This window comes from Rhinopithecus bieti, unplaced genomic scaffold (assembly GCF_001698545.2).
Source record: "Rhinopithecus bieti isolate Rb0 unplaced genomic scaffold, ASM169854v2 scaffold_26546, whole genome shotgun sequence".
In the NCBI taxonomy this organism is placed as follows: domain Eukaryota; kingdom Metazoa; phylum Chordata; class Mammalia; order Primates; family Cercopithecidae; genus Rhinopithecus; species Rhinopithecus bieti.
The window spans coordinates 2,325,304-2,349,839 of record NW_016812367.1 but is presented as its reverse complement, the minus strand read 5'-3'; the positions used below and the strand labels follow the sequence as shown (position 1 = coordinate 2,349,839).

Below are 24,536 nucleotides of genomic sequence, written 5' to 3'. Positions count from 1 at the left end.
TATCCATAATCTACAAAGAATTTAAACAAATTTATAAGAAAAAAATCAACCCCATCAAAAAGCAGGTGAAGGATATGAACAGACACTTCTCAAAGGAAGACATTTATGCAGCCAACAGACACATGAAAAAATGCTCATCATCACTGGCTATCAAAGAAACGCAAATTGAAATCACAATGATACACCATCTCACACCAGTCAGAATGGCTATCATTAAAAAGTCAGGAAACAACAGGTGCTGGAGAGGATGTAGAGAAATAGGAATATTTTTACACTGTTGGTGGGAGTGTAAACTAGTTCAACAACTGTGGAAGACAGTGTGGCGATTCCTCAAGGATCTAGAACTAGAAATACCATTTGACCCAGCCATCCTATTACTGGGTATATACCCAAAGAATTATAAATCATGCTGTTATAAAGACAATGCACATGTATGTTTACTGCGGCACTTCGCAATAGCAAAGACTTGGAACCAGCCCAGATGTCCATCAGTGATAGACTGGATTAAGAAAATGTGGCACATACACACCATGGAATTCTATGCAGCCGTAAAAAAGGATGAGTTCATGTCCTTTGTAGGGACATGGATGAAGCTGGAAACCATCATTCTCAGCAAACCAAACACCACATGTTCTCCCTCATAGGTGGGAATTGAAAAATGAGAACACTTGGACACAAGAAGGGGAACATCACACACCAGGGCCTGTCGTGGGGTGGGGAGATGGGGGAGGGATAGCATTAGGAGATATACCATACCTAATGTAAATGATGAGTTAATGGGTGCAGCACACCAATATGGCACATGTATACATATATAACAAACCTGCACGTTGTGCACATGTATACTAGAACTTATAATAAAAAAGTGAAAAATAAAAATAAAAGTAAAATGTAAGCAAACACTTAAAAAATAAAATAAATTGAAAGAATAAAAAAGGAAAAGAAAAAAATCCTAAGGAATAGACAAAAAAAGTTTACTCAAACTAGTATGTGAACTTAGCAAAGTTGCAGAATACAGTATTAATATACGCAAATCAAGTATATAGTAGCGATGCATAATTGGAAAATGAAGTAAAAATACATTTCTGTTTTCAATGTCATTAAATTATTGAGGATAAAGAGAGAGGTTTGCATGGGTTCAGTGGAGACATGGTAGAGGAAGGGGTTAGTTTAACCTGGGAGGAGAAGTCATCTGAAAGGATTTCACACATAATGGTGTCTGTGCTGTGTCTTGAAAGACAAAAAACTCCAAACAATCAAAGGGATAATAGTCATTCTAGGTAAAAGGACAAAAGCAGGCCGGGCGCGGTGGCTCAAGCCTGTAATCCCAGCACTTTGGGAGGCTGAGACGGGCGGATCACAAGGTCAGGAGATCGAGACCATCCTGGCTAACACAGTGAAACCCCTTCTCTACTAAAAAATATAAAAAACTAGCCAGGCAAGGTGACGGGTGCCTGTAGTCCCAGCTACTCGGGAGGCTGAGGCGGGAGAATGGCATAAACCCGGGAGGCGGAACTTGCAGTGAGCTGAGATCTGGCCACTGCACTCCAGCCTGGGCGACAGAGCGAGACTCCATCTCAAAAAAAAAAGGACAAAAGCAAACATTCCTAGGCCCTAGGTAATCTACCGTACCTAGCCAGTGATGGATTTTAAATAGTCCAGGCACAGTGGCTCATGCCTGTAATCCCAGCACTTTGGGAGGCCAAAGCGGGCGCATCACCTGAGGTCAGGAGTTCGAGACCAGCCTGGCCAACATGGTGAAACCCCATCTCTACTAAAAATACAAAAATTAGTCTGGTGTGGTGGCATACACCTGTAATCCCAGCTACTTGGGAGGCTGAAGCAGGAGAATCGCTTGAACTCAGGAGGCAGAGTTTGCAGTGAGCCAAGATTGCACCACTGCACTCCAGCCTAGGCTGACAGAGCGAGACTCCGTCTCAAGAAAAAATTGAATTAAATTAAATTAAATTAATAAATAAATGGGAGAGACCTGGTGATGTTGCATTTTAGCAGTTGGCTATGGGAGAGGAGTTGAGTTCAGACCTTTGATGGCCTTTCAGCTATTTATGTTCCGTTCTATTAGCCATTGAGAGCCAAGCCACTGAAGGTGGTGATACCATATGGCTGCTTCCTAAGAATGAGGCGTTAGGTTTCACCAAGCAATCCCTATTCCAGGATGAGGGAATCCCTATTCCAGGATGCCAACTTCTCACTTGACCCACTCAGAATTCTGTATTCTGCTTTGGTGCTGTTGACCATGGTGACCATCTATTAAGAGAAATAGCATGGTAGCTGTGAGAGCAGCAATAGTATTGCTAGCCTCAGGGCCCTAAAGTACCAATGGCAATAGTATCCAAGTAAGTGAGAAGACACCTGGAAGGTAGAGCAATAGTTTTCCAGGCTTATGGTACAGAGGTTGATTACAATACCTCTGTACTGTATCATTAGGCTTTGTGAATAGCCTGATCAATTTGCCAAGGAATGGAAGTGGATATCAGAAGTTTTCATTAATTTACTTACTTAGGGTTCAGACTTACACTATTGGTGTTATTACCCTTGTTATATTATCTTTCATATCTGTTTCTAGGCTGATTACATATTGAATCAAGTTGTATATTCCTAGGCCCTCACAGGGAAAGAAATAGACAGATCTGTGTTTGAATGTCTGTCTCTGCTACTTAGCTGTATAATCTTAAGGTAGATAACCCCTCTGAACTCTAGTTTCCCCATCTGTATGATGGATTGATAATGCCTACCTTATCAGGTCATTGTGAAAATTAAAGATATGTGAAAATACTCAAAGTTCTTAGCACATAGATTCTCTTACATTTGCTTCACTTCTTATTTAGCTTTTGTTGTAGGTTATCCTGTGTATTTGACCTTCCAAACAAAGGTTGCTTTTTGCTTTGTGACTTAAGGTTGGAATATCTCCTACTACTCCCCTGTCCTCCTCAAACCAGAAAAAAAAAATCCCACTATGATCCTAGTCATGTGCATGTGGCATTTGGAGAATTTAAGAAGGTATAGAAATTGACAGCTTTAGCAATACTATTGCTTATGTTATACAAGATGTGTAACTTATCAGTGAGGTGAAATGGTAAAGTAATGCTTATCCTTAAAAGCTAAGACGTAAATCATCTCAGATAAAGCTAATACTGCCATCTTCACCTCTTCTCTTCATACAATCCTTCAACAGGACTTCATTGACTTAACTAGAGAGACCAGACCAAGGACAAAAGATCGCAATGGACTGTGTGTGATTGACCTGACAGGAGCTGAGGGAGAAAATAGACCTATTGCCACTCTTGACTTAACTTTAGAACCTGTTACTCCTTCCCAGAAGGAGCCAACCAGTCTTCAGACATGTACCCGCCTCTCTGGCAAAGAGGTGATGGAAGGGCAGGTGGACAGAAGCTCTCAGCCTACAGCACGGAGAATCATTAACAGTGATCCTGTAGATTTGGACCTAGTAGAAGAAAACACCTTTGTCGGTCCCCCACCCGCTACATCCATCAGTGGAAGCTCTGTTTATCCAACAGAGCCTAATTGTAGCTCAGCCACATTCACAGGTAATCTCAGCTTCTTGGCAAGCCTACAGCTGTCTTCAGATGTTAGCTCCCTCTCCCCAACAAGCAATAATAGTAGCAGCAGCAGCAGCAGCAGCAATCAAAAAGCACCCTTGCCATGCCCACAGCAAGATGTGCCTCCCCCACCACAACCCTTGCCATGTGCCCTCCAAGCTTTGCCGTGCCCACTGAGAGCCTCACCATGTCCACCACGAGCCTCCTCATGCCCACCACGAGCTTTGTCATGCCCATCACAAACCATGCAGTGCCAACTACCAGCTCTAACTCACCCACCTCAAGAAGTGCCATGCCCTGGGCAGAATATCCCAAGCCCACCTCAAGACTCATTATGGCATCCTCAACACTCACCAAGCCCACCTCAAGACTCTCTGGGCCTACCTCAAGATGTACCACGCCCACCTCAAAACATATTACATCCACAAGATGTGGCATACGTGCAAGACATGCCACAGTCACCAGGAGATGTACCACGGTCACCCGGAAACATGCCACCATCACCAGATGTGCCACAGTCATCAGGAGACATGCTAGGGTCACCAGAAGATGTGCCACAGTCATCAAGTGATGCTTCACTGTCACCAGATGTACCACCGTCACCAGGGGGCATGCCACACTTACCGGGAGATGTGTTACATTCACGTGGAGACAGGCCACACTCATCAGAGAATGTGACACACTCACCTAGAGACATCCCTCACTTACCAGAAGACAGGCCTGACTCTACCCAGAATGGTGTACAGAACCGTGACATGTCTATGGATATCTCAGCTCCGTCCTCTCCAAGCTGCTCTCCCAGCCTACTGTCTGAAACTCCCTTAGAGAAAGTTCCTTGGCTCTCTGTCATGGAAACCCCAGCCAGAAAAGAAATATCACTGTCAGAGCCTGCCAAACTCAAGTCTGCCCATGTACAAGCACGAACACCACAAGGTGGGTTGTACAACAGACCCTGCCTGCATAGACTGAAGTACTTCTTACGACCTCCAGTTCATCACCTCTTCTTTCAGACACTAATACCGGATAAAGACACAAGAGAGGTAAGCTAACATCTTCCCCTAGGGATTGGGTGTCCTTTCCCTAGGCCTAGGAGAAGTTCAGTGTGACTAGAGTCCATGCATGAGAGGACAGGTCAAATTAATGAAATTTCATTCATAAATGGAATTTCTTATCTTTCTTCCACTTGTGAAGACCCATTCAGTGTAGAGGCCCAGATCTGGGTTCAAATTTTAGTCCCACACTTAAAAACTGTCACTTTTTTCTTTATTCTTTTTTCTTTTGAGATGAAGTCTCGCTCTGTCTCCCAGGCTAGAGTGCAGTGGCACAATCTTGGCTCACTGCAACCTCCACCTCCCAAGTTCAAGAGATTCTCCTACCTCAGCCTCCCTATTAGCTGGGACTACAGGCGCATGCTGTCACACCCGACTAATTTTTTGTATTTTTAGTAGAGACGGGGTTTCATCGTGTTAGCCAGGATGGTCTTGATCTCCTGACCTCGTGATCCACCCGCCTCAGCCTCCCAAAGTGCTGGGATTACAGGCATGAGCCACTGTGCCTGGCAGGGCACTTTAGCTTCTTGAGCCTGAGCTTTCCTATCTATAAAACGGAAGTAATAACTTACCTCACAGGGTCATACATGTAAAGTGTCAGGGTGTTGGACTCATCGTAGGCCTTATGTAAATTCTTATCTTCTAGCTGGATGTGGTGGCATGCACCTATAATCCCAACTACTCAGGAGGCTGAGGCAGGAGAATCACCTGAATCTGGGAGGCAGAGGTTGCAGTGAGCTGAGACTGCAACACTGCACTCCAGCCTTGGCCACAGAGCAAGACTCTGTCTCAAAAAAATAAATAAATTTTTATCTTCAACTCCTATGCTTTCCCTTCCTGATGCCCTTATTACAGCTTCCATATCACAGACGTAATAATACTCTATCACTTAAGGGCTTCCAAAATTATTACTTGCTGACTTTGGGGGAGGAAACTCAATTTTAAGACATGAGTGGGAATGCTACTTTCCATTGGTCATCATTGATTTATGAGAAGTAAACTAGATGTGTCAGGGAAAATAACTGTGGCTAAGTTCCACAGTATGATGTGTTTTTTAGTTATGTACATCCCATCCCCATATTAAGAAAACCAGCTTGAAATAGTTCAGTGTCAAAAGGTATGCTTTCCTCGTTCAAGCAGTGATCCAGGTAGGCGGGAGCCAAGGATTCATACTGATTTGACCTTGGAGAATGATTTTTTTTCTCTTTTTTAAAATTATTACATCTTCTAATATGTTTTATGTCTTCTCCTTCTGAATGCCTCTGCCTGATCATTCTTTTTTTTTTTGAGATGGAGTCTCACCCTGTCACCCAGGCTGGAGTACAGTGGTACAATCTCAGCTCACTACAACCCCCGCCTCCCAGGTTCAACCGATTATTCTCCTGCCACAGCCTCCCACGTAGCTGGGATTACAGGCGCCCACCACCACTGCCGGCTAATTTTCTGTACTTTTAGTAGAGACAGGGTTTCACCATGTTGGCCAGGCTGGTCTTGAACTCCTGACCTCAAGTGATCCACCCACCTCGGCCTCCGAAAGTTCTGGGATTACAGACGTGAGCCACCGTGCCCAGCCCAGACAGCATTTATTATTGTGAATAATTTGATGTCTTTCCTTCCCAGCTGCCTTTTTATACATAGGCATTTTACTTATTTTAATAATTGGGATTTTTAACATATACACTTATTATTTTTGTTTACGGGGAGTAGCGGTTGAGAGGATGGCTCTGAAGTTTATGCCACCTGTGTTTGAAACCAGCTTCTGCCATTTGTTGTATGACGAATGCTTACCCTCCAAATCTCAGTTTCTTTATTTATAAAATAGGAATAATAATAGTGTATATTTCCTAAGATTATTGTAAGAACTGGTTGCGGATCAATTAAGTCTTCAGTGCTGGGTACGGTGGCTCATGACTGTAACCCAAGCATTTTGGGAGGCCGTGATAGGTGGATTGCTTGAGCCCAGGAGTTTGAGACCAGCCTGGACAACATCGTGAAACCCCCTCTATAAAAAATTGAAAAATTAGCTGAACATGGTGGTACATACCTGTGTCCTAGCTACTCTGGAGGCTGAGGCAGGAGAATGGTGTGAACCCGGGAGGCGGAACTTGCAGTGAGCCAAGATCGCGCCACTGAGTTCCAGCCTGGGCAACAGAGTGAGATTCCATCTCAAAAAAAATAAATAAATAAATAAATAAAATAATTGCTTAAGGCTGGACACGATGGCTCACACGTGTAATCCCAGCACTTTGGGAAGCCAAGACAGGCTTGATTGCTTGAGCTCACAAGTTCGAGACCAGCCTGCGCGACGTGGCGAAACCGTCTCTACTAAAAATACAAAAAAAATTAGCCAGGCGTGGTGGCACACGCCTATAGTCCCAGCTACTCAGGAGGCTGAGGTGGGAGGACGGCTTGATCCTGGGAGGCAGAGGTTGCAATGAGCCATGATCATGCCACTGTACTCCAGCCTGGGTGACAGAGCAAGACTATCTCAAAAAAAAAAAAAATTAAGAGTTCAAAATGTATTGTTATTAAATCCTCATATCAATCAAACTTTAAAATTGTTTAATTTTAATTATAAAAGTAATAAGTGTGTATTATGGACAAATTAAAAAATATGGAAGAGCACATACAGAAAAAATCACCCCTAATTCTACCACCCACATAATAGAAAATCACTTTTCACATATTCTGTCACAGTCTTTATATACATATTTTTTGGGGGAAGAAACAACTTAATATTTACTCTTCTCACAGAAAAAAAAATGGAATTCTTCTCCTAACAACAAAATGAATTTAAAACTTCTTTCTTATCTATTTCAGTATCTGATATAGTATCACAGCTATCCCTAAGTCTTAGTTACCCTCACCCCAAAATCAACCTAGGTTACCTCTTGACCCATTTGTATTTTTCTGTCTATGCTATATTTTAACATAGATGAAATCATGTTATATGTATAATATTGAATTCTGATTTTTTAACTTTATATAAGCTTTTTTGCATGTCATTAAAAGTTTTTTAGCTAAAGCTCTTGTTTGTCTGTTTGTTTTGAGATAGAGTCTCGTTCTGACACCTAGGCTGGAGTACAGTGGCGTCATCTCGGTTCATTGCAGCCTCCACCTTCCGGGTTCAAGCAGTTCTCATGTCTCAGCCTTCAAGTAGCTGGGACTACAGACACATGCCACCACGTCTGGTTAATTTTTATATTTTTAGTAGAGATGGGGTTGGTCAGGCTACTCTCGAACTCCTGACCTCAAGCAGTTCGCCTGCCTTGGCCTCCCAAAGTGCTGGGATTACAGGCATGAGCCACTACACCCAGCCTCTTTTTTTTTTCTCATTATGAAATATTTCAAATACCTGGAAAACTTTGCTAATCAACCTATTCTAGAACCTCTTATTTTTGTATTCTACAGAAATCCCTCCTAATTTCCTTCTTTTTAATCTCTGCAGAACAAGGGTCAAAAATTAGAACCCATCCCTCATCGAAGACTAAGAATGGTAGCAAATACCATTGAAGAGAATTTTCCCCTGGGGACTGTGCAGTTTTTGATGGACTTTGTGTCACCCCAGCATTACCCACCAAGAGAAATTGTGGCTCACATCATCCAGAAAATCTTGCTCAGTGGCTCTGAGACTGTGGATGTCCTAAAGGAGGCCTACATGCTTCTCATGAAAATTCAACAGTATGAACCGTAACCTCTGGCTGTTGGTGAATCTTCTAGGGATCTTAGACTCAGGGCATAGCTTTCTCTTGATAGCCTTTTTTAACCTGTTACACAGTGGGTGACTTAGTATATTAGTGTTATTTAAATTGCAAATGATAAGAAACCCAGTCCAAGCAGACCTTAACTACTGGTAAAAGAGAATTTAATGCCTCATGTTACTAGAAACCTAGGAGTAAGATGTGACTTGATTCAGTATACAAAAATGGTTACCAGGATTCATTTTGCAGCTATACTTTGGTTCTGTTTTGGGGCTGCGTGTGGTAGCCCTCTCACCCTCAGGCTTTTATGACACTTCCAGTGGGAGAGAGTGTTTCCTTTACAGTCACCCAAGAGTTCTGAAATTGAGTCTTGCAGGATTTAGTTTGCCTAATGAGAGACATGACTATATCTTTGAGCCAATCACTGTGAATTGAGGGGTAGAACAGCATGATTGGCTAAAAAAGTCACATATTTCATTTTGGCATTCTGGTAGGTAAAACTAGTTGGTTAAGAGTAGTGAAGAGTTGGATTCTTAAGACAAAATTATAGTACTAAAGCTTTCCAAAAGGGGAGTGGATACTGGGTAGCAAAAAACAATGAAGTTCCACTACTCTCAGATTGACATGGTGTAATACCAGAGGGTGAGCAAGAGCATGGAGGATAAGAAGAGGCTTCTTCCTTCTATCACCTTCCAGATCCCATCCCTTCTCCCTCTAAATTCTCCATAATTCTAATTGATTTCACTTGACTTTCAGGCTACATCCAGCCAATGCCAAGACAGTGGAGTGGGACTGGAAACTGCTCACCTATGTCATGGAGGAAGAGGTAACAACAATTACGAGGTTATATCTTCTGTAGGGGAAGTTTTAACTGTAAAGAAAAGTGATACCAGGTGCCATGGCTTATACCTATAATCCCAACATTTTCGGAGGCCGAGGCAGGAGGACAGTTTGAGCCCAGGAGTTCAAGGCCAGCCTGGGCAACAAAGTGAGACCCTGTCTCTACAAAAATAAAAATAAAAAATTTAGCCAGGCATAGTGACGCATGCCTGTGGTCCCAGCTACACGGAAGCCTGAGGCAAGAGGATTGCTTGAGCCTAGGAGGTTGAGGCCAGTGATCCATGATCACAACACTATTCCAGCCTGGGTGACAGAGCAAGACCCTATCTGAAAAGAAAAGTGACAGTAAATCTGGTAATAAAGTCTACACCATTATTCCCTCCTGATACTCCCACCCCTGCCAAAAAATTCCTATTGAAATGGTATGTACTGTCTTCCAATTCAAGATTTAGTATGTTTACTTATCCCTGTCCTTGAGATCCCATTAAAAATAATAGTAAATGAATAGAGAAAGTTATAAATTCATGGCTATAAAAAAGAGGGAAGGATAGTAGATTTGAATGAAGATTAGGGAGACCTACAGAGAATGTAAGAGTAATGACTGATGAAGCTGGGCAGAGAAAGCCACATACATGTAGAGAGGCTACAGCCAAGGAAGGACGAATCTTCCCTTTAGAGCACCAGAGAGGTCTTGGACTTAGAAACACAGTATCTAATAGAGGGCAGGAGTCAGATGTGGGCTGTAATTGGATATTTATTTTGAAAGTTTGTGGATGGAACAGCCAACCTCTTCATCGCTGAGGACAGGAGGATCAGTAGCCAGGTTACCTACCTTCAGGCAAAAAGTCAGAGAATTTATTGTCTAAAAAAGTTTAATGAGGCTGGGCACGGTGGCTCTTGCCTGTAATCCCAGCACTTTGGGAGGCCAAGGCGGGCAGATCACATGAGGTCGGGAGTTTGAGACCAGTCTGCCCAACATGGAGAAACCCTGTCTCCACTAAAAATACAACATGAACTGGGTGTGGTGGCACATGCTTGTAATCCCAGCTACTCAGGAGGCTGAGGCAGGGGAATCTCTTGAACCCGAGAGGTGGAGGTTGCAGTGAGCCAAGATAATGCCATTGCACTCCAGCCTGGGCAGCAAGAGTGAAACTCCGTCTCAAAAAAAAAAAAAAAATGTTGAATGAACCGTCTGTAATAAACAAAGACAGCTAGTGCAGAGTTGGTGCTACAGGACAAAGGTCTTCCACATTCTGACCTTTAAGGATCTGCGAGTTTAATAGCCAACTTTTTGTCTGCTCACCTAAAGCAATTAGCTACAACAAATTACTTTCAACTTAGAATTCTGTACATAGCCAAACTATCAGTTAAGTGTGAGGATAGAATTAAGATATTTCCAGCTACGCATGAATTTGAGAATATATCCCCACACCCTGTTCCTTAGGAGGTTACCTGAGGTAGTGTATCAAAGGCATGAGGAAGTAATCAAAAAAAGCAGGGAGGCATGGGATCCAGGGAACATCAGATTTAATCCAGGAGAATATTGAAGAGAAGTCCCAAAATTACAATGAAGAGCACACCTAGGAAGCAATTCGTCCAGATTGGAGTGAAATAACGGAAGATTTTAAATAGGAACAATCTGGGAGACATCAGCAAGATGGTAAACTAGGAAGCTCCAGGCCCTTGTTACCCCATGGAGACACTGGGTTAACAACCATATACAGGCCAGAATATCACTGTGAGAACTCGAGAGCCGAATTAAGAAGCTTCAGTGCCCAGGCCAATGCCTAACCAAGAGCATAGTCAAAAGTCAAAAGTGCTAGGAAAGTTTGTGGCATTTTGCATGCCCATGTGCCTCTCCCTGCCCAGCAAAGCATGATTCAACCAGGAGAAAACCTCCCATACCTTGACTCTTCCCTTGGGCCAGAAACAAAAGAGTGGACCATGCATACAATGTACTGACTTGTCTGGGGGCTGCAGGCATGAGCCACCGTGCCTTTCCTGGAGTGGGAAACTGAGGTGGGAGTATCAGCTGAGGTCGGGAGTTCTAGGCCAGCTCAGCCAACATGGTGAAACCCTGTCTGTACTAAAAATACAAACATGAGCTGGGTGTGGTGGTGCATGCCTGCAGTCTCAGCTACTCAGGCACAAGAATTGCTTGAACCCAGAAGGTGGAGGTTGCAGTGAGCTAAAATCATGCCACTGCACTGCAGCCTGGGCAACAGAGCAAGGCTCTGTCTTAAAAAATAAAATAAGTGATGGGTATACAGTATATAAATATCTAACTTAAGACATTGATAACATAAATTGGGGTGGAGTAGTAAAGAAGGAGGGGTTTTTGTATGCAACTGAAGTTGTTAAACTAGATTGTTACAACTTTAAGATACGTTATGTAATCTCAATGATAACTTCAAGTAAGATATCTATAGAATATACCCAAAAGGAAATGAGAAAGAAATCAAAGCATGTCACTACAAAAAAAAATCAATGAAAAATGAAGGAAGGCAGTAACAAAGGAAAGGAGGCCTGAAAAGGCTACAAGACATATAGGAAATAATTAATATGGCAATAGTAAGTTCTTCCCTATCAGTAATTATTTTAAATGCAAATAGATTAAAGTCCCCAATTAAAAGACAGAGATTAACTGAATGGACTAAAAACCAGGATCCAACTATATGCCATCTACAGGAGTCTCACTTTATATGTTTTCAATACCAAACTCTTGTCGCCAGGTGCAATGGCTCATGCCTGTAATTCCAGCACTTTGGGAGACCAGTGTAGAAGGATTACTTGAAGTCAGGAGTTCAAGACCAGCCTAGACAACATAGAAAGACTCTGTCTCTAAAAAAGTTTTTTTTTTAAATTAGTAGGCATGGTAGCACACACCTGTTGTCCCAGCTACTGTGGATGTTGAGGTGGGAGGATCCCATGAGCCCAGGAGTTCTAGGCTGCAGTAGGTTATCATAATGCCACTATACTCCAGTTGGGTGACAGAGCAAGACCATGTCTCTAAAAAACAAAAGAAAGAAAGACTTGCTGAAAATGAAAGGATGAAAAAAGATATTCCTCACAAATAGTAACCCAAAGAGAGCAAGGGTGGCTATACTAATTTATGACAAAAAGACTTTAAGTCAAAAACTGTTACAAGTGGCAAAGAAGGACATTATATAATAAAAGGGTCAGTTCACCAAGGAGGTATAAAAATTACAAATATATATGCACTGAACATCAGACCTCCTAAATCTATAAAGCAAACGCTGACAGAATTGAAAGAAGAAATAGACAACACAATAATAGGGGGAGATTCAATACCCCACTTTCGATAATGGATAAAATAACCAGACAGAAAATCAATAAGAAAACAGAGGACTTGAACAATAAATACTATAGGTCACTTCAGCATAGACATACAGAACATTCCACCCAAAAACAGCAGAATACACATTCTTCTCAAGTGTACATGGAATTTTCTCCAGATAGACCACATGTTGGGCCACAAAACAAGACTTAAACAAAATATAAAAACATTGACATTATACCAGGTATCTTCCAATCACAGTGGGATGAAACTAGAAATCAACAGCAGAATGAAATCTGGAAAACCCACAAATATATGACAACTAAACAACACACAACAGTGGTTCAGAGAAAAAAAAAATCTCATGGGAAATTTTAAAATACCTTGAGACAAATTAAAATGGAAATATGACATACAAAAACTTATGGATGCAGCAAAAGCAGAACTAAGAAGTTACAGATATAAATAAATGTTTACATTAAAAAAGAAGATCTCAAACCAACAACCTGACTATATCTAAAGTAGGAAAAGAAGAAACTGAACCCAAAGTTAGCAGAGGGAGGTAATAGTAAAGATTAGAGCAGAGATAAATGGAGAATAGGGAAAAAAATAAACAACACTAAGATATGAGGTTTTTAAACATTTCATTTGTTTTGAGGCAGGGTCTCACTCTGTCACTCAGGCTAGAGTTCAGTAGCACAATTATAGCTTACTGAAACCTTGAACTCCTGGGCTCAAGCCATCCTCCAGCCTCAGCCTCTCAAGTAGCTGGGACAACAAGCATGTGTCACCATACTCAGCTAATTTTTTTATTATTTTTTGTAGAGATGGGAATCTAGCTAAGTTGCCCAGTCTGGTCTTGAACTCTTGGCCTCAAGTGATCCCCTCCCACCTTTGCCTCACAGAGTACTAGGATTACAGGCATGAGCCACTGCACCCAGCCACAGAGTTGGGTTTTTGAAAAGATCAAAACTGACAAACTCTTAACTAGATTAAAAAAGAGAAAAGATTCAAATTACTAAAATCAGCATTGATAGCTCAGCGATAGAGTTTTAAAAAATTACTAAAGTCTGAAATGAAAGAGGGGGCATTACAACCAGTGCCACAGAAATAAAAAGGATTATAAGAGAATACTGCCAACAATTATACCCCCAATAAACTGGAAAACCTAGAATAAATGGAGTAATTCCTGGAAACCTACCAAGATTGACTCATGAAGAAATAAAAAATCTGAACAGAATAATAACTAGTAAGGAGTCAGTAATCAAAAACCTTTCAGCAAAAAAGCCTACAACAAGGTGGCTTCACTAGTAAATTTGGCCAAACATTTAAATAAAAATTAACACCAGTCCTCCTCAGAGTTTTCAAAAAAACGGAAGGAGGATTTTATTTCAGCTTATTCTATGAGGCCAGCATTACCCTGTGATATGGTTTGGCTGTGTCCCCACCCAAATGTCATCTTGAATTGTAGATCCCATAATTCCCACGTGTCATGGAAGGGACCCGGTGCGGGGTAATTGAATCATGGGGGCGGGTTTTCCTGTGCTGTTCTCATAATAGTGAATAAATCTCATGATATCTAATGGTTTTATAAAGGGGAGTTCCCCTACACAAACTCTCTCGCCTACTGCCGTATAAGATGTAACTTTGCTCCTCATTCGCCTTCTGCCATGATTGTGAGGCCTCCCCAGCCATGTGGAACTGTAGGTCAACTAAACCTCTTGCCTTTACAAATTACCCAGTCTAGGGTATGTCTTTATTAGTAGCATGATACACCCTGATATCAAAGCCAGATCAAAAAAACTACAAGCAGCTGGACGCATTGACTCATGCCTGCAATCCCAGCACTTTGGGAGGCCAAGGTGGGTGGATTGCTTGAGGCCAGGAGTTCAAGACCAGCATGGCCAACATGGCGAAACCCCATCTCTGCTAAAGATAACAAAAATTAACTGAGTATGGTGGCATGCACCTGAAATCCCAACTACTGGGGAGGCTGAGGCAGGAGAATCACCTGAACCCTGGAGGCAGGGGTTGCAGTGAGCTGAGATGGTGCCACTGCACTCCACCCTGGGCGATAGAGTAAGACTGTCTCAAAAAAAAAAAAAGGAAAAGGAAAAAACTACAATAAAACTGCCAATCAATGTACCTGATAAATGTTGATGAAGAAACCCTCAACAAAATACTAATAAACTAAAATTCAACAGCACATTAAAAGGATATGCAGTCATCTCTTGGTTGACTACATGGGGGAACTGGTTCCAGAACCTCCTTTGGATACCAAAATTTGCAGATGTTTAAATCCTGTATAACCTATACACATCCTCTTATATACTTCAAATCATCTGTAGATTACTTATGATACCTAATACAATGTAAATTACATGTAAATAGTTGTTATACTGCATTGTTTAAGGAATGATGACAAGGAAAACATTTGTACGTATTCAGTATAGATGTAAATTTTTTTCAAATATTTTCTAATCTTAATTGGGTGAATCCATGGGTGCAGAACCCACAGATACAGAGAGCCAACTGTACACCATAAACATATGGGATTTATTCTTGGATGGTTTAACAAATGAAAATAAATGTGATATACCATATTACAGAATGAAGAAGAAAAAACACACGATCACCTCAATTAATGCAGAAAACACATTTGACAAAATTCAACACCCTTTCTCGATAAAGACACTCAAACTAGGAATAGAAGAAAACCACTTCAACATAATAAAGGCCATTTGTGAAAAGCCCACAGTTGGCATCATACTGAATGGTGAAAACTGAAAGATTTTCCTCTAAAATCAGACATGCCTACTCTTGCCACTTCTATTCAACATAGTACTTCAAGTCCTAGACAGAGCAGTTAGTCAAGGGAAACAACTAAAAGGCATCCAAATTAGAAAGGGAGAAGTACAATATCTCTGTTCACAGGTGACATGATCTTATGTGTAGAATATCCTAAAATTCTACCAAAAAAAAAAAAAAAACTAGTAAATGAAATAATAAGTGAATTCAGCAAAACAGCAATATATAAAACCAGCTCACAAAACTCAGTTGCATTTTGTTAAACCAACAATGAAAAATCTGAAAAGGAAATAACACAATTTCATTTACAGTATCATCAAAAAGAATAAAATACTCAGGCATAAACCTAACCAAGGAGGTTAAAGATTTGTACACTGAGAACTACAAAAAGTTGAAAGAAATTAGACACCAATAAATGGTAAGGCTTCCTGTATTCATGGAGTGAAAGACTTAATATGGTTAAGATGTCAGTACTACCCAAAGTGATCTACAGGTTCAACACAATTCCCATCAAAATCCCAACAACGTTTTTTTGTGTGTATGTGTAGAAATAGAAAATTCCATCCTAAAATTCATGTTGAATCCCAAGGGACACCAAGGGACATCTTATTGCCCAGGCTACAGTGCGATGGCGCTATCTCAGCTCACTGCAACCTCCGCCCCCTGGGTTTAAGCGATTCTTCTGCCTCAGTCTCCCGAGTAGCTGGGATTGCAGGCGTGTGCCACCATGCCTAGCTAATTCTGTATTTTTAACAGACGGGTTTCTCCATGTTGGTCGGACTGGTCTTGAACTCCCAACCTCGGGGGATCCGCCCGCCTCAGTGCTGGGATTACAGGCGTGAGCCACCATGCCCGACCAGTCAAAGCAATCTTGAAATAAAAAGAACAAAGTTGGAGTTCTCACACTTCTTGACTGTAAAACATAAAGCTACAGTAATCAAAGCAGTGTGGTACAAGAAAAAAGAGAGACATATGGGATAGAGAGCCCAGAAATAAACCTTTGGTACATGGTCAAGTGACCTTCATTAAGGGTGCCAAGACTACTCAGTGGTGAAAAGACAGTCTCTGAATGTCATAGGAAAAAGTGGATATCCACTTGTAAAAGAATGAAGTTGGACTCTGAACATATAAAAATTAACTTAAAATGCATTAAAGACCTGAATATAAGACCCAAATCTATAAAATTCATTGAAGAAAGCATGGGGCAAAGCTTCATGACGTTGGATTTGGCAGTTGATTTCTTGAATATGATACCAAACACACAGGCAGCAAAAACAAAAATAGACAAATAGTACTGCATCAAACTTCAGAACTTCTATGCATCAACAGAGTGAGCAATAAAAATAGAAAACACAAAAGTAGAGTGAAAAGGCAGCCTATGGGATGGGAGAAAATATGTGTTAATCATTTATCTGATGAGGGTTAATATCCAGAATATATAAAGAACTCCAGCAACTCAACAACAAATGAATAACCCAGTTTCAAAATGGGCAGAGGACTTACATGGACATTTCTCCTAAGATGGTATAGAAATGGCCAACAAACTTGTGAAAAGATACTCAATATAACTAGTCATTAGAGGTATACAAATCAAAACCACAGTGCAATGTCACCTCATACCCATTATTAGAATGGCCACTATTTTTTAAAAAACAAAAAAATAAGTGTGGGCAAGGATTTAGAGAAATTAGAACCTTTGTGCACTCTTGGTGGGATTGTAAAGTGGTGCCACTGCTATGGAAAACAGTATGAGGGATGTGAAATGGGAAGTTGTTCAATGGATATAGCGTTTCAGTTTTGCAAGATGGAAAGTTCTGGGGATCTTTTACAGGACTGTGAATATACTTAACAATACTGAACTGTACACTTAAAAAATGTTTAAGATAGTAAATTTAATGATAATGTGGTTTTTATAACAATTTTTTTTTTTGAGACGGAGTCTCGCTCTGTCGCCCAGGCTGGAGTGCAGTGTCGCAATCTTGGCTTACTGCAAGCTCCGCCTCCTGGGTTCACGCCATTCTCCTGCCTCAGCCTCCCAAGTAGCTGGGACTACAGGCACCCGTCACCATGCCTGGCTAATTTTTTGTATTTTTAGTAGAGATTGGGTTTCAGCATGTTAGCAGGACGGTTGTGATCTCCTGACCTCATGAGCCACCTGCCTTGACCTCCCAAAGTGCTAGGATTACAGGTGTGAGCCACCGTGCCCGGACTTTATCACAATTTTTAAAGTTTTGTTAAAGAAAAAACAGATAATAACAAACATTACCAAGAATGTGGAGAACAGTAAGTCTCATACATTGCTGATGAGAATATAAATAGTACAGGCACTTTGGAAAATGGTTTGACAGTTCTTTAAAAGTTGAACATAAATTTATTCACCCGGCCGGGCGCGGTGGCTCAAGCCTGTAATCCCAGCACTTTGGGAGGCCGAGTCGGGCAGATCTCGAGGTCAGGAGATCGAGACCATCCTGGCTAACCCAGTGAAACCCCATCTCTACTAAAAAATACAAAAAACTAGCCAGGCGAGGTGGCGGGTGCCTGTAGTCCCAGCTACTTGGGAGGCTGAGGCAGGAGAATGGCGTAAACCCGGGAGACGGAGCTTGCAGTGAGCTGAGATCCGGCCACTGCACTCCAGCCTGGGCGACAGAGCCAGACTCCGTCTCAAAAAAAAAAAAAAAAATTTATTCACCCTATCTATTCCAATTCTAGATATAGACCCAACAAAAATGAAAATGTCTGTCTGCGAAAGACTTACATTCAAATGTTCAAAGCAGTGTTATGCATAATAGCCAAAATGTGGAAATAACCCAAATGTCCATGAGCTGGTGAATGGATAAACAAAATGAAATACTATTCAGTACTAAAAAGCAATGAGCTATTGATGCATACTATTAATACAGGCAAACCTTAAAAAAATTAAGCTAAGTGAAAGAAACCACACATAAAACATTACATATTATATGATTCTATTTCTAAGAAATGTTTAGAAAAGGCAGATCTAGAGAGACAGAAAGCAGATGAGTGGTTGCCTTGGCCTGATGATTGGAAAGGGAACTGTAAGTGCCCATGAGGGATCTTTTGGGGTAATGGAAATGTTCTAAAAATAGATTATGGTAATGTTTGCACAACTCAGTAGGTTTACTGCAAATCATTGAATTGTACTTTTAAAATGGCTGAATTTTATGGTATGCTAATAAAGTTGTTTTATTTATTTATTTTTAAGACAAGGTCTCTTGCTCTGTCACCCAGGCTGGAGTACAGTGGCATGATCATAGCTCACTGCAGCCATGACCTCCTGAACTCAAGTGATCCTCCTGCCTCAGCCTCCTAAGTAGCTCAGACTATAGGCATAGCTAATTTTTTTATTTTTATTTTTGTAGAGATGGGGTCTCGCTATGTTTCCTGGGCTGGTGTTGTTTCCTGGCCTCAAATGATCCTCCCACCTCAGCCTCCCAGAGTTCTGAGATCACAGGCATGAATGACTATGCCCAGCCCACATTATTTAAAAAAAAAAAAAGAGAGGGAGAATTATTTCGGGGAAAAAAAGGTATTCTTAAGATGCAGCACTATTCTTGAGGAGTTGAAAGAGGTATATTACAGGTAGTTGGGGAGAAAAAAGCAAAACTCTAGAAAAACAAAAAACTTCACAAGAAAGGAATGATTTTCTTAGTTTACTATCTGGATTTACTAAAAGTATTTAGTAAATGTATTTAGTGAATACTTTTAACATAATCCTGACACTGTAAACACTATGTAGTTATAACATTTAGAATATATACAAAGCATAGGAGACAATTTTATTAGCCTTGATGATGTAAAATGGAAAGTATAGAAGATAAAGGTTGGAAGATGAAAAGTGACAGGACCTCTGAAAATAGTAGTGCTGGTGTAACATTCTTATCTTCCAAAATGGGGAGTCAAGAGATAACTGTCTGTAGGTGATAGAAATACACTTATTTTAGGAAGAGAAGAGGTGGGGGATTGGCCTAAGTAAATCCTTACCTAGCATAGCAGAAATCATAGGTAATGTCTACAGTTGATAAATCAAGAAATCATAATAAAAGTCTATTTCTTTAGAGATGTTTATGGTGACTTCTAGAAGAATTAGTTAAAAATTATTCTAGGATACTGGAGAACACAAGTAGTGGTGGAGAGTGGTGTCAGTAGAAGACTTTTTATCAAAAATCTAGCACAAGTCTGGGCGCAGTGGCTCACGCCTGTAATCCCAGCACTTTGGGAGACCAATGTGGGTGGATCACCTGAGGTCACGAGTTCAAGACCAGCCTGACCATTATGGTGAAACCCTGTCTCTACTAAAAATACAAAAATTAGCCGGGTTTGGTGGCAGGCACCTATAATCCCAGCTACTCGGGAGGCTGAGGCTAGAGAATTGCTTGAAACTGGGAGGCGGAGGTTGTAGTGAGCCGAGATTGCGCCACTGCACTCCAGCCTGGGTGACAGACCGAGACTCCAAAAAAAGAAAAAGAAAAATCTAGCACAGGTACTTGATTTTTTAAAAAAACATTTGCATCAGTTATCAAGGATTAGAGAAAAATAAACACATGTGGAAGACAAAGATATTGTCACCTCCTCCCAAAAAAGAAAGAAATGATATGTATTTAGAATGGTCACTTAGTTTCCTACTGACTAAATCATATCCTGGTCCATTAGTTTATGTTCTGAGAAAATATACCTATTCCCTGGAGTTCGGATGTTTCCACATAGTCCCGAAATAGTTTGGTACCTCTCGTTCTTTAAAGTTTGAAGCCTAAGCTCCCAGCACTTGTCTCGTAGTAAAGGGAAACCAACAAATTGTGCATGCCTGCCTACTATGTGACAAGTACTTACACTGTCTTTGGTAAGGTTAGAATTATCCCCATATAGGTCGGGCGCGGTGGCTCAAGCCTGTAATCCCAGCACTTTGGGAGGCCGAGACGGGCGGATCACGAGGTCAGGAGATCGAGACCATCCTGGCTAACACGGTGAAACCCTGTCTCTACTAAAAAAATACAAAAAACTAGCCGGGCGAGGTGGCGGGCACCTGTAGTCCCAGCTACTTGGGAGGCTGAGGCAGGAGAATGGCGTAAACCCGGGAGGCGGAGCTTGCAGTGAGTTGAGATCCGGCCACTGCACTCCAGCATGCTAAGTTCTAGAGGGCTTAAATAAGGGACAGAGCTAGATCTAAAACAGCAACAAAAACTGAATGCTGTGTGCCTCCAAAGCCCATGCTCTTTAACTGTTTGTCAGTTAGGATCATTTCACCTGTAACAGAATACCCAACTCAGACTTGGCCCAGCAGTCAAGTTGAGCCAAGCCAACAACTTGGCTCAATCAGGTCCCATGACTGGAAGTTCATCAGCAGAGTGGACATCATGGCAGTTTGATCTAGCAGCATAGGAGTCATTAAAGAACCAGTTTCTCTTTCTCTGTTTTGCCATCCATAGTTTTGGGTATATCCTGAGGTTGATAGGTTCAGTGACAGGGAGAGATTAAATTCCCATGGCTGTCTCTTAAATCAAATGATCTACAATCCTAGAAACTCCAGTAGATATTTGATTGCCACTTAGGTGTTCGAAAATTATAATTATTTGCAGATGACTAGATCCTTTGAGCAAGTAATAATACTTAAAAAATGGTTTCTGAAATCTTATAAGGTATGATTCTTTCAGCAGTCACCCTATTTGTCCTCTCTCATAATGACCCAGACTACCTACCCTCTCCTGGGAGCCTCTCTTTTAAGCACAGGCATACTTGTTGATGCATGGCCTTCTCTTGGGCTTAGTGTTTATGAGAGCCCAATGTTGACTGTCATCCAGGAGACTGAGAAGACTGACTTCTCATTCTTTTCCCCACAGGGACAGACTCTGCCTGGGCGAGTCCTTTTCCTGCGTTATGTCGTTCAGACCCTAGAAGATGACTTCCAGCAGACCCTGAGGAGACAACGACAGCACCTGCAGCAGTCCATTGCAAACATGGTGCTGTCCTGTGACAAGCAGCCCCACAATGTCAGGTGAGCAGCCACCTGAGCCCTGAGATGGGAAGAGGTAAGGGATTATAGGTGGGCAGCTGCTGAAGCCAGAATATCAGCCAGGTGAGGTTTTCTAGTCAGTAGGTAGTATAGTAGGGCTAATTGTTAAAACTATAGATAGACCGGGTGCAGTGGTTCACACCTGTAATCCCAGTACTTTGGGAGGCCGAGGTGGGTGGATCACTTGAGGTCAGGAGTTCGAAACCAGCCTGGCCAATATGGCACAACCACGTCTCTACTAAAAATACACAAAGTAGCAGGGTGTGGTGATGCATGCCTGTAATTCCAGCTACTTGGGAGGCTGAGGTGGGAGAATCACTTGAACCCAGGAGGCAGAGGTTGCAGTGAGCCGAGATTGTGCCACTGCACTCCAGCCTGGGTGACAGAGCAAGATTCCGTCTCAAAAATAATTAATTAATTTTTAAAAATAAAACTATAGCTAATCATAAAATAACCCCTCCTGATAATCATAAAAGAAACCAACAATGCAGCAGGCACCACATTGCTTGAGTGATTTTTCTCTCAAGACCAACAGACTTCTTTTGGTCTATTTCAGTATTGTCCAAACAACATTATGAGATCTAGGGGAGAACCTTATATAAAACTTGTCAGTTTCTATTAACCTGCATTTATTCCTATCCCCCGATGAACCTCAATATAAATCTCATTTGTCACTACTAGTTTCTGAAAAGTAATATCTGTAACAATAGGTCATGCAGCTGACAAGGTATAGATAGTAAGCATGTGCTCTTTTTTTGCAGAATCAGAGTCAGAGTTTCTGGAAGCATGGAACTACTATATGCTTATACCAAGGGGGGAAAGTATGATCTTTAGGGTAGGGGATCATGGGCTGTAATTTTTCTTTTGGAACTACAGACAGCCCTGACTCATGATGGTTTGACTTAGGATTTTTTGACTTTACATTGGTACTGAAGTGATAACCGTTCAGTAGAAACTATTCCTCAAGTACCCAACAAACATTCTGTTTTTCATTTTCAGTATAGTCTTCAATAAATTCCATAAACTGTTCAACACTTTGTATAAAATAGGCTTTGTGTTGCATGATTTTGCCCAACTGTAAGCTGTCAGTGTTCTGAGCACATTTAAGGTAGGCTAGGCTAAGCTACAATGTTCGGTACATTGGGTGCATTAAATGCGTTTTCAACTTAAAATATTTTCTGCTTACAATGGTGTCTTAGTCCCTTTGTGTTGCCATAAAGGAATGCCTGAGACTGGGTAATTTATAAAGAAAAGAGGTTTGTTTGGCTCACAATTCTACAAGGTGTACAAGAAGCATGGCTCCAGCATCTGCTTCTGGTGAGGGCTTCAGGAAGCTTCCACTCATGACAGAAGGTGAAGGAGAGCTGGAGTATCACCTGGCAAGGAAGGAAGGAAGACCAGGAGCAAGGGTATAGTGCCAACCTCTTTCAAACAGCCGGCTCTCAAGTGAACTAATAGAGTGAGAACTCACTCATTACTATGAGGATAGTACCAAGACATTTATGAAGGATCTGCCTCCATGACCCAAACATCTTCCACTAGGCCCCATCTCCAACACTGGGGATCACATCAACATGAGATTTGGAGGGGACAAATATCAAAGCTATATCAGATGGGTTTATCCAGATGTAACCCCGTCATATGTTGAGCATCTGAACATCTCTTGCTTTTTTGGAAAGGCTCTTACTAGAAGGGTGTACCAGCATCTCTTTGTTCAGAGCAGCATTGAAACTCTTCCACTCATACTTACGTTCTCATATGTTCTTACGTATTTGTTGAAGTATTCACAGATCAACATGGGGTATTGACTATGATAAATCCTCTAATAAAAAGGAGGACGTTTCATTATGTTTTGGGCATTGGTCAGCTTTCCCACCCCCTTAGTTTGCATGCCCATATTTATTTCCCTATATGTGGTGTTTTATCTAAAAATTAAATCTTAATAATTTTAGGGGTGCAAAATCAGTAAGCAGAGGATCAGCAAAGAGCACAAGACAACACAGTTGAATTTTAAAGTGAAAAATTGGCCAGGCGCAGTGGCTCACGCCTGTAATCCCAACACTTTGGGCGGCCGAGGTGGGCAGATCACCTGAGCCCAGGAGTCCAAGACCAGCCTGGCCAACGTGGTGAAACCCCGTCTCTACTAAAAATACAAAAATTAGCCGTGCGTGGTGGCATGCGCCTGTAATCCCAGCTACTTGGGAGACTGAGGCAGGAGAATCGCTTGAACCTGGGAGGCAGAGGTTGCAGTAAGCCGAGATCACACCACTGCACTCCAGCCTGGGCAACAAGAGTGAGACTCTGTCTCAAAAGCAAATAAAAAATAAATTTTAAAAAGTGAAAAATAATTTATATAATAAGAACAATTCCATCTACCAGTTATGCTTTGCTGCCTAGGCATTAGAGTGAGTGGGATACACAAGGCACTGTTCTCTCGGTTGCTTTCATTTTCACCTCTTGTGGTGTGAGCCTCTCACTGTACAAGGTATGACCTTGGGTTTAAAGATAGGCATTTGAGGCTGGGCACAGTGGCTCACACCTGTAATCCCAGCACTTTGGGAGGCCAAAGTGGGCGGATCACTTGAGGTCAGGAGTTCGACACCAACCTAGCCAACATGGTGAAACCCCATCTCTACTAAAAAATACATTAAAAAATTTTTTTTTTTGCTAGGCATAGTGCCAGGCACCTGTAATCCCAGCTACTTGAGAGGCTGAGGGCAGGAGAATTGCTTGAACCCAGGAGGTGGAGGTTGCAGTGAGCCGAGATTGTGCCATTATACTTCAGCATGGGCAACAGAGGAAAACTCTTGTCTCATAAATAAATAAAGGCATTTTGGGCCGGGCATGGTGGCTAAGGCCTGTAATCCCAGCACTTTGGGAGGCCAAGGGGGACAGATCACATGAGGCTAGGAGTTTGAGACCAGCCTGGCCTCAAAACCCCACCTCTAGTGAAAGTAGAAAAATAGCCAGGCATGATGGTGCACTTCTGTAATCCCAGCTACTCGGGAGACTGAGGCATGAGAATCATTTGAACCTGGGAGGCAGAGGTTGCAGTGAGCCAGGATTGCGCCTCTGCAATCCAGCCTGGGCAACAGAGCAAGACTCTGTCTCAAAAACAAAACAACAACAACAACAAAGATAGGCATTCTTTTTTTTTTTTGTTTAGAGCGATGTTCGCTCTAGCCCCTGGTCTTGTCTGCGGTGACGAGATCTCCATTCTGTTCAAGCTCC

The 24,536-nt window shown here is 41.7% G+C and overlaps 1 protein-coding gene across 1 annotated transcript in view; it reads left to right on the top strand.

Annotated features, from left to right (window-relative positions):
• SIMC1 (SUMO interacting motifs containing 1) overlaps positions 1 to 24,536 on the top strand; it is a 92,990-nt gene that overhangs the window by 42,504 nt on the left and 25,950 nt on the right. The window contains exons 3-6 of the mRNA XM_017896031.1: positions 3,197 to 4,621; positions 8,079 to 8,311; positions 9,088 to 9,157; positions 21,133 to 21,287. Of these exons, the coding sequence (XP_017751520.1) occupies positions 3,197 to 4,621; positions 8,079 to 8,311; positions 9,088 to 9,157; positions 21,133 to 21,287 (1,883 nt within the window). The remainder of the gene's footprint in view (positions 1 to 3,196; positions 4,622 to 8,078; positions 8,312 to 9,087; positions 9,158 to 21,132; positions 21,288 to 24,536) is intronic.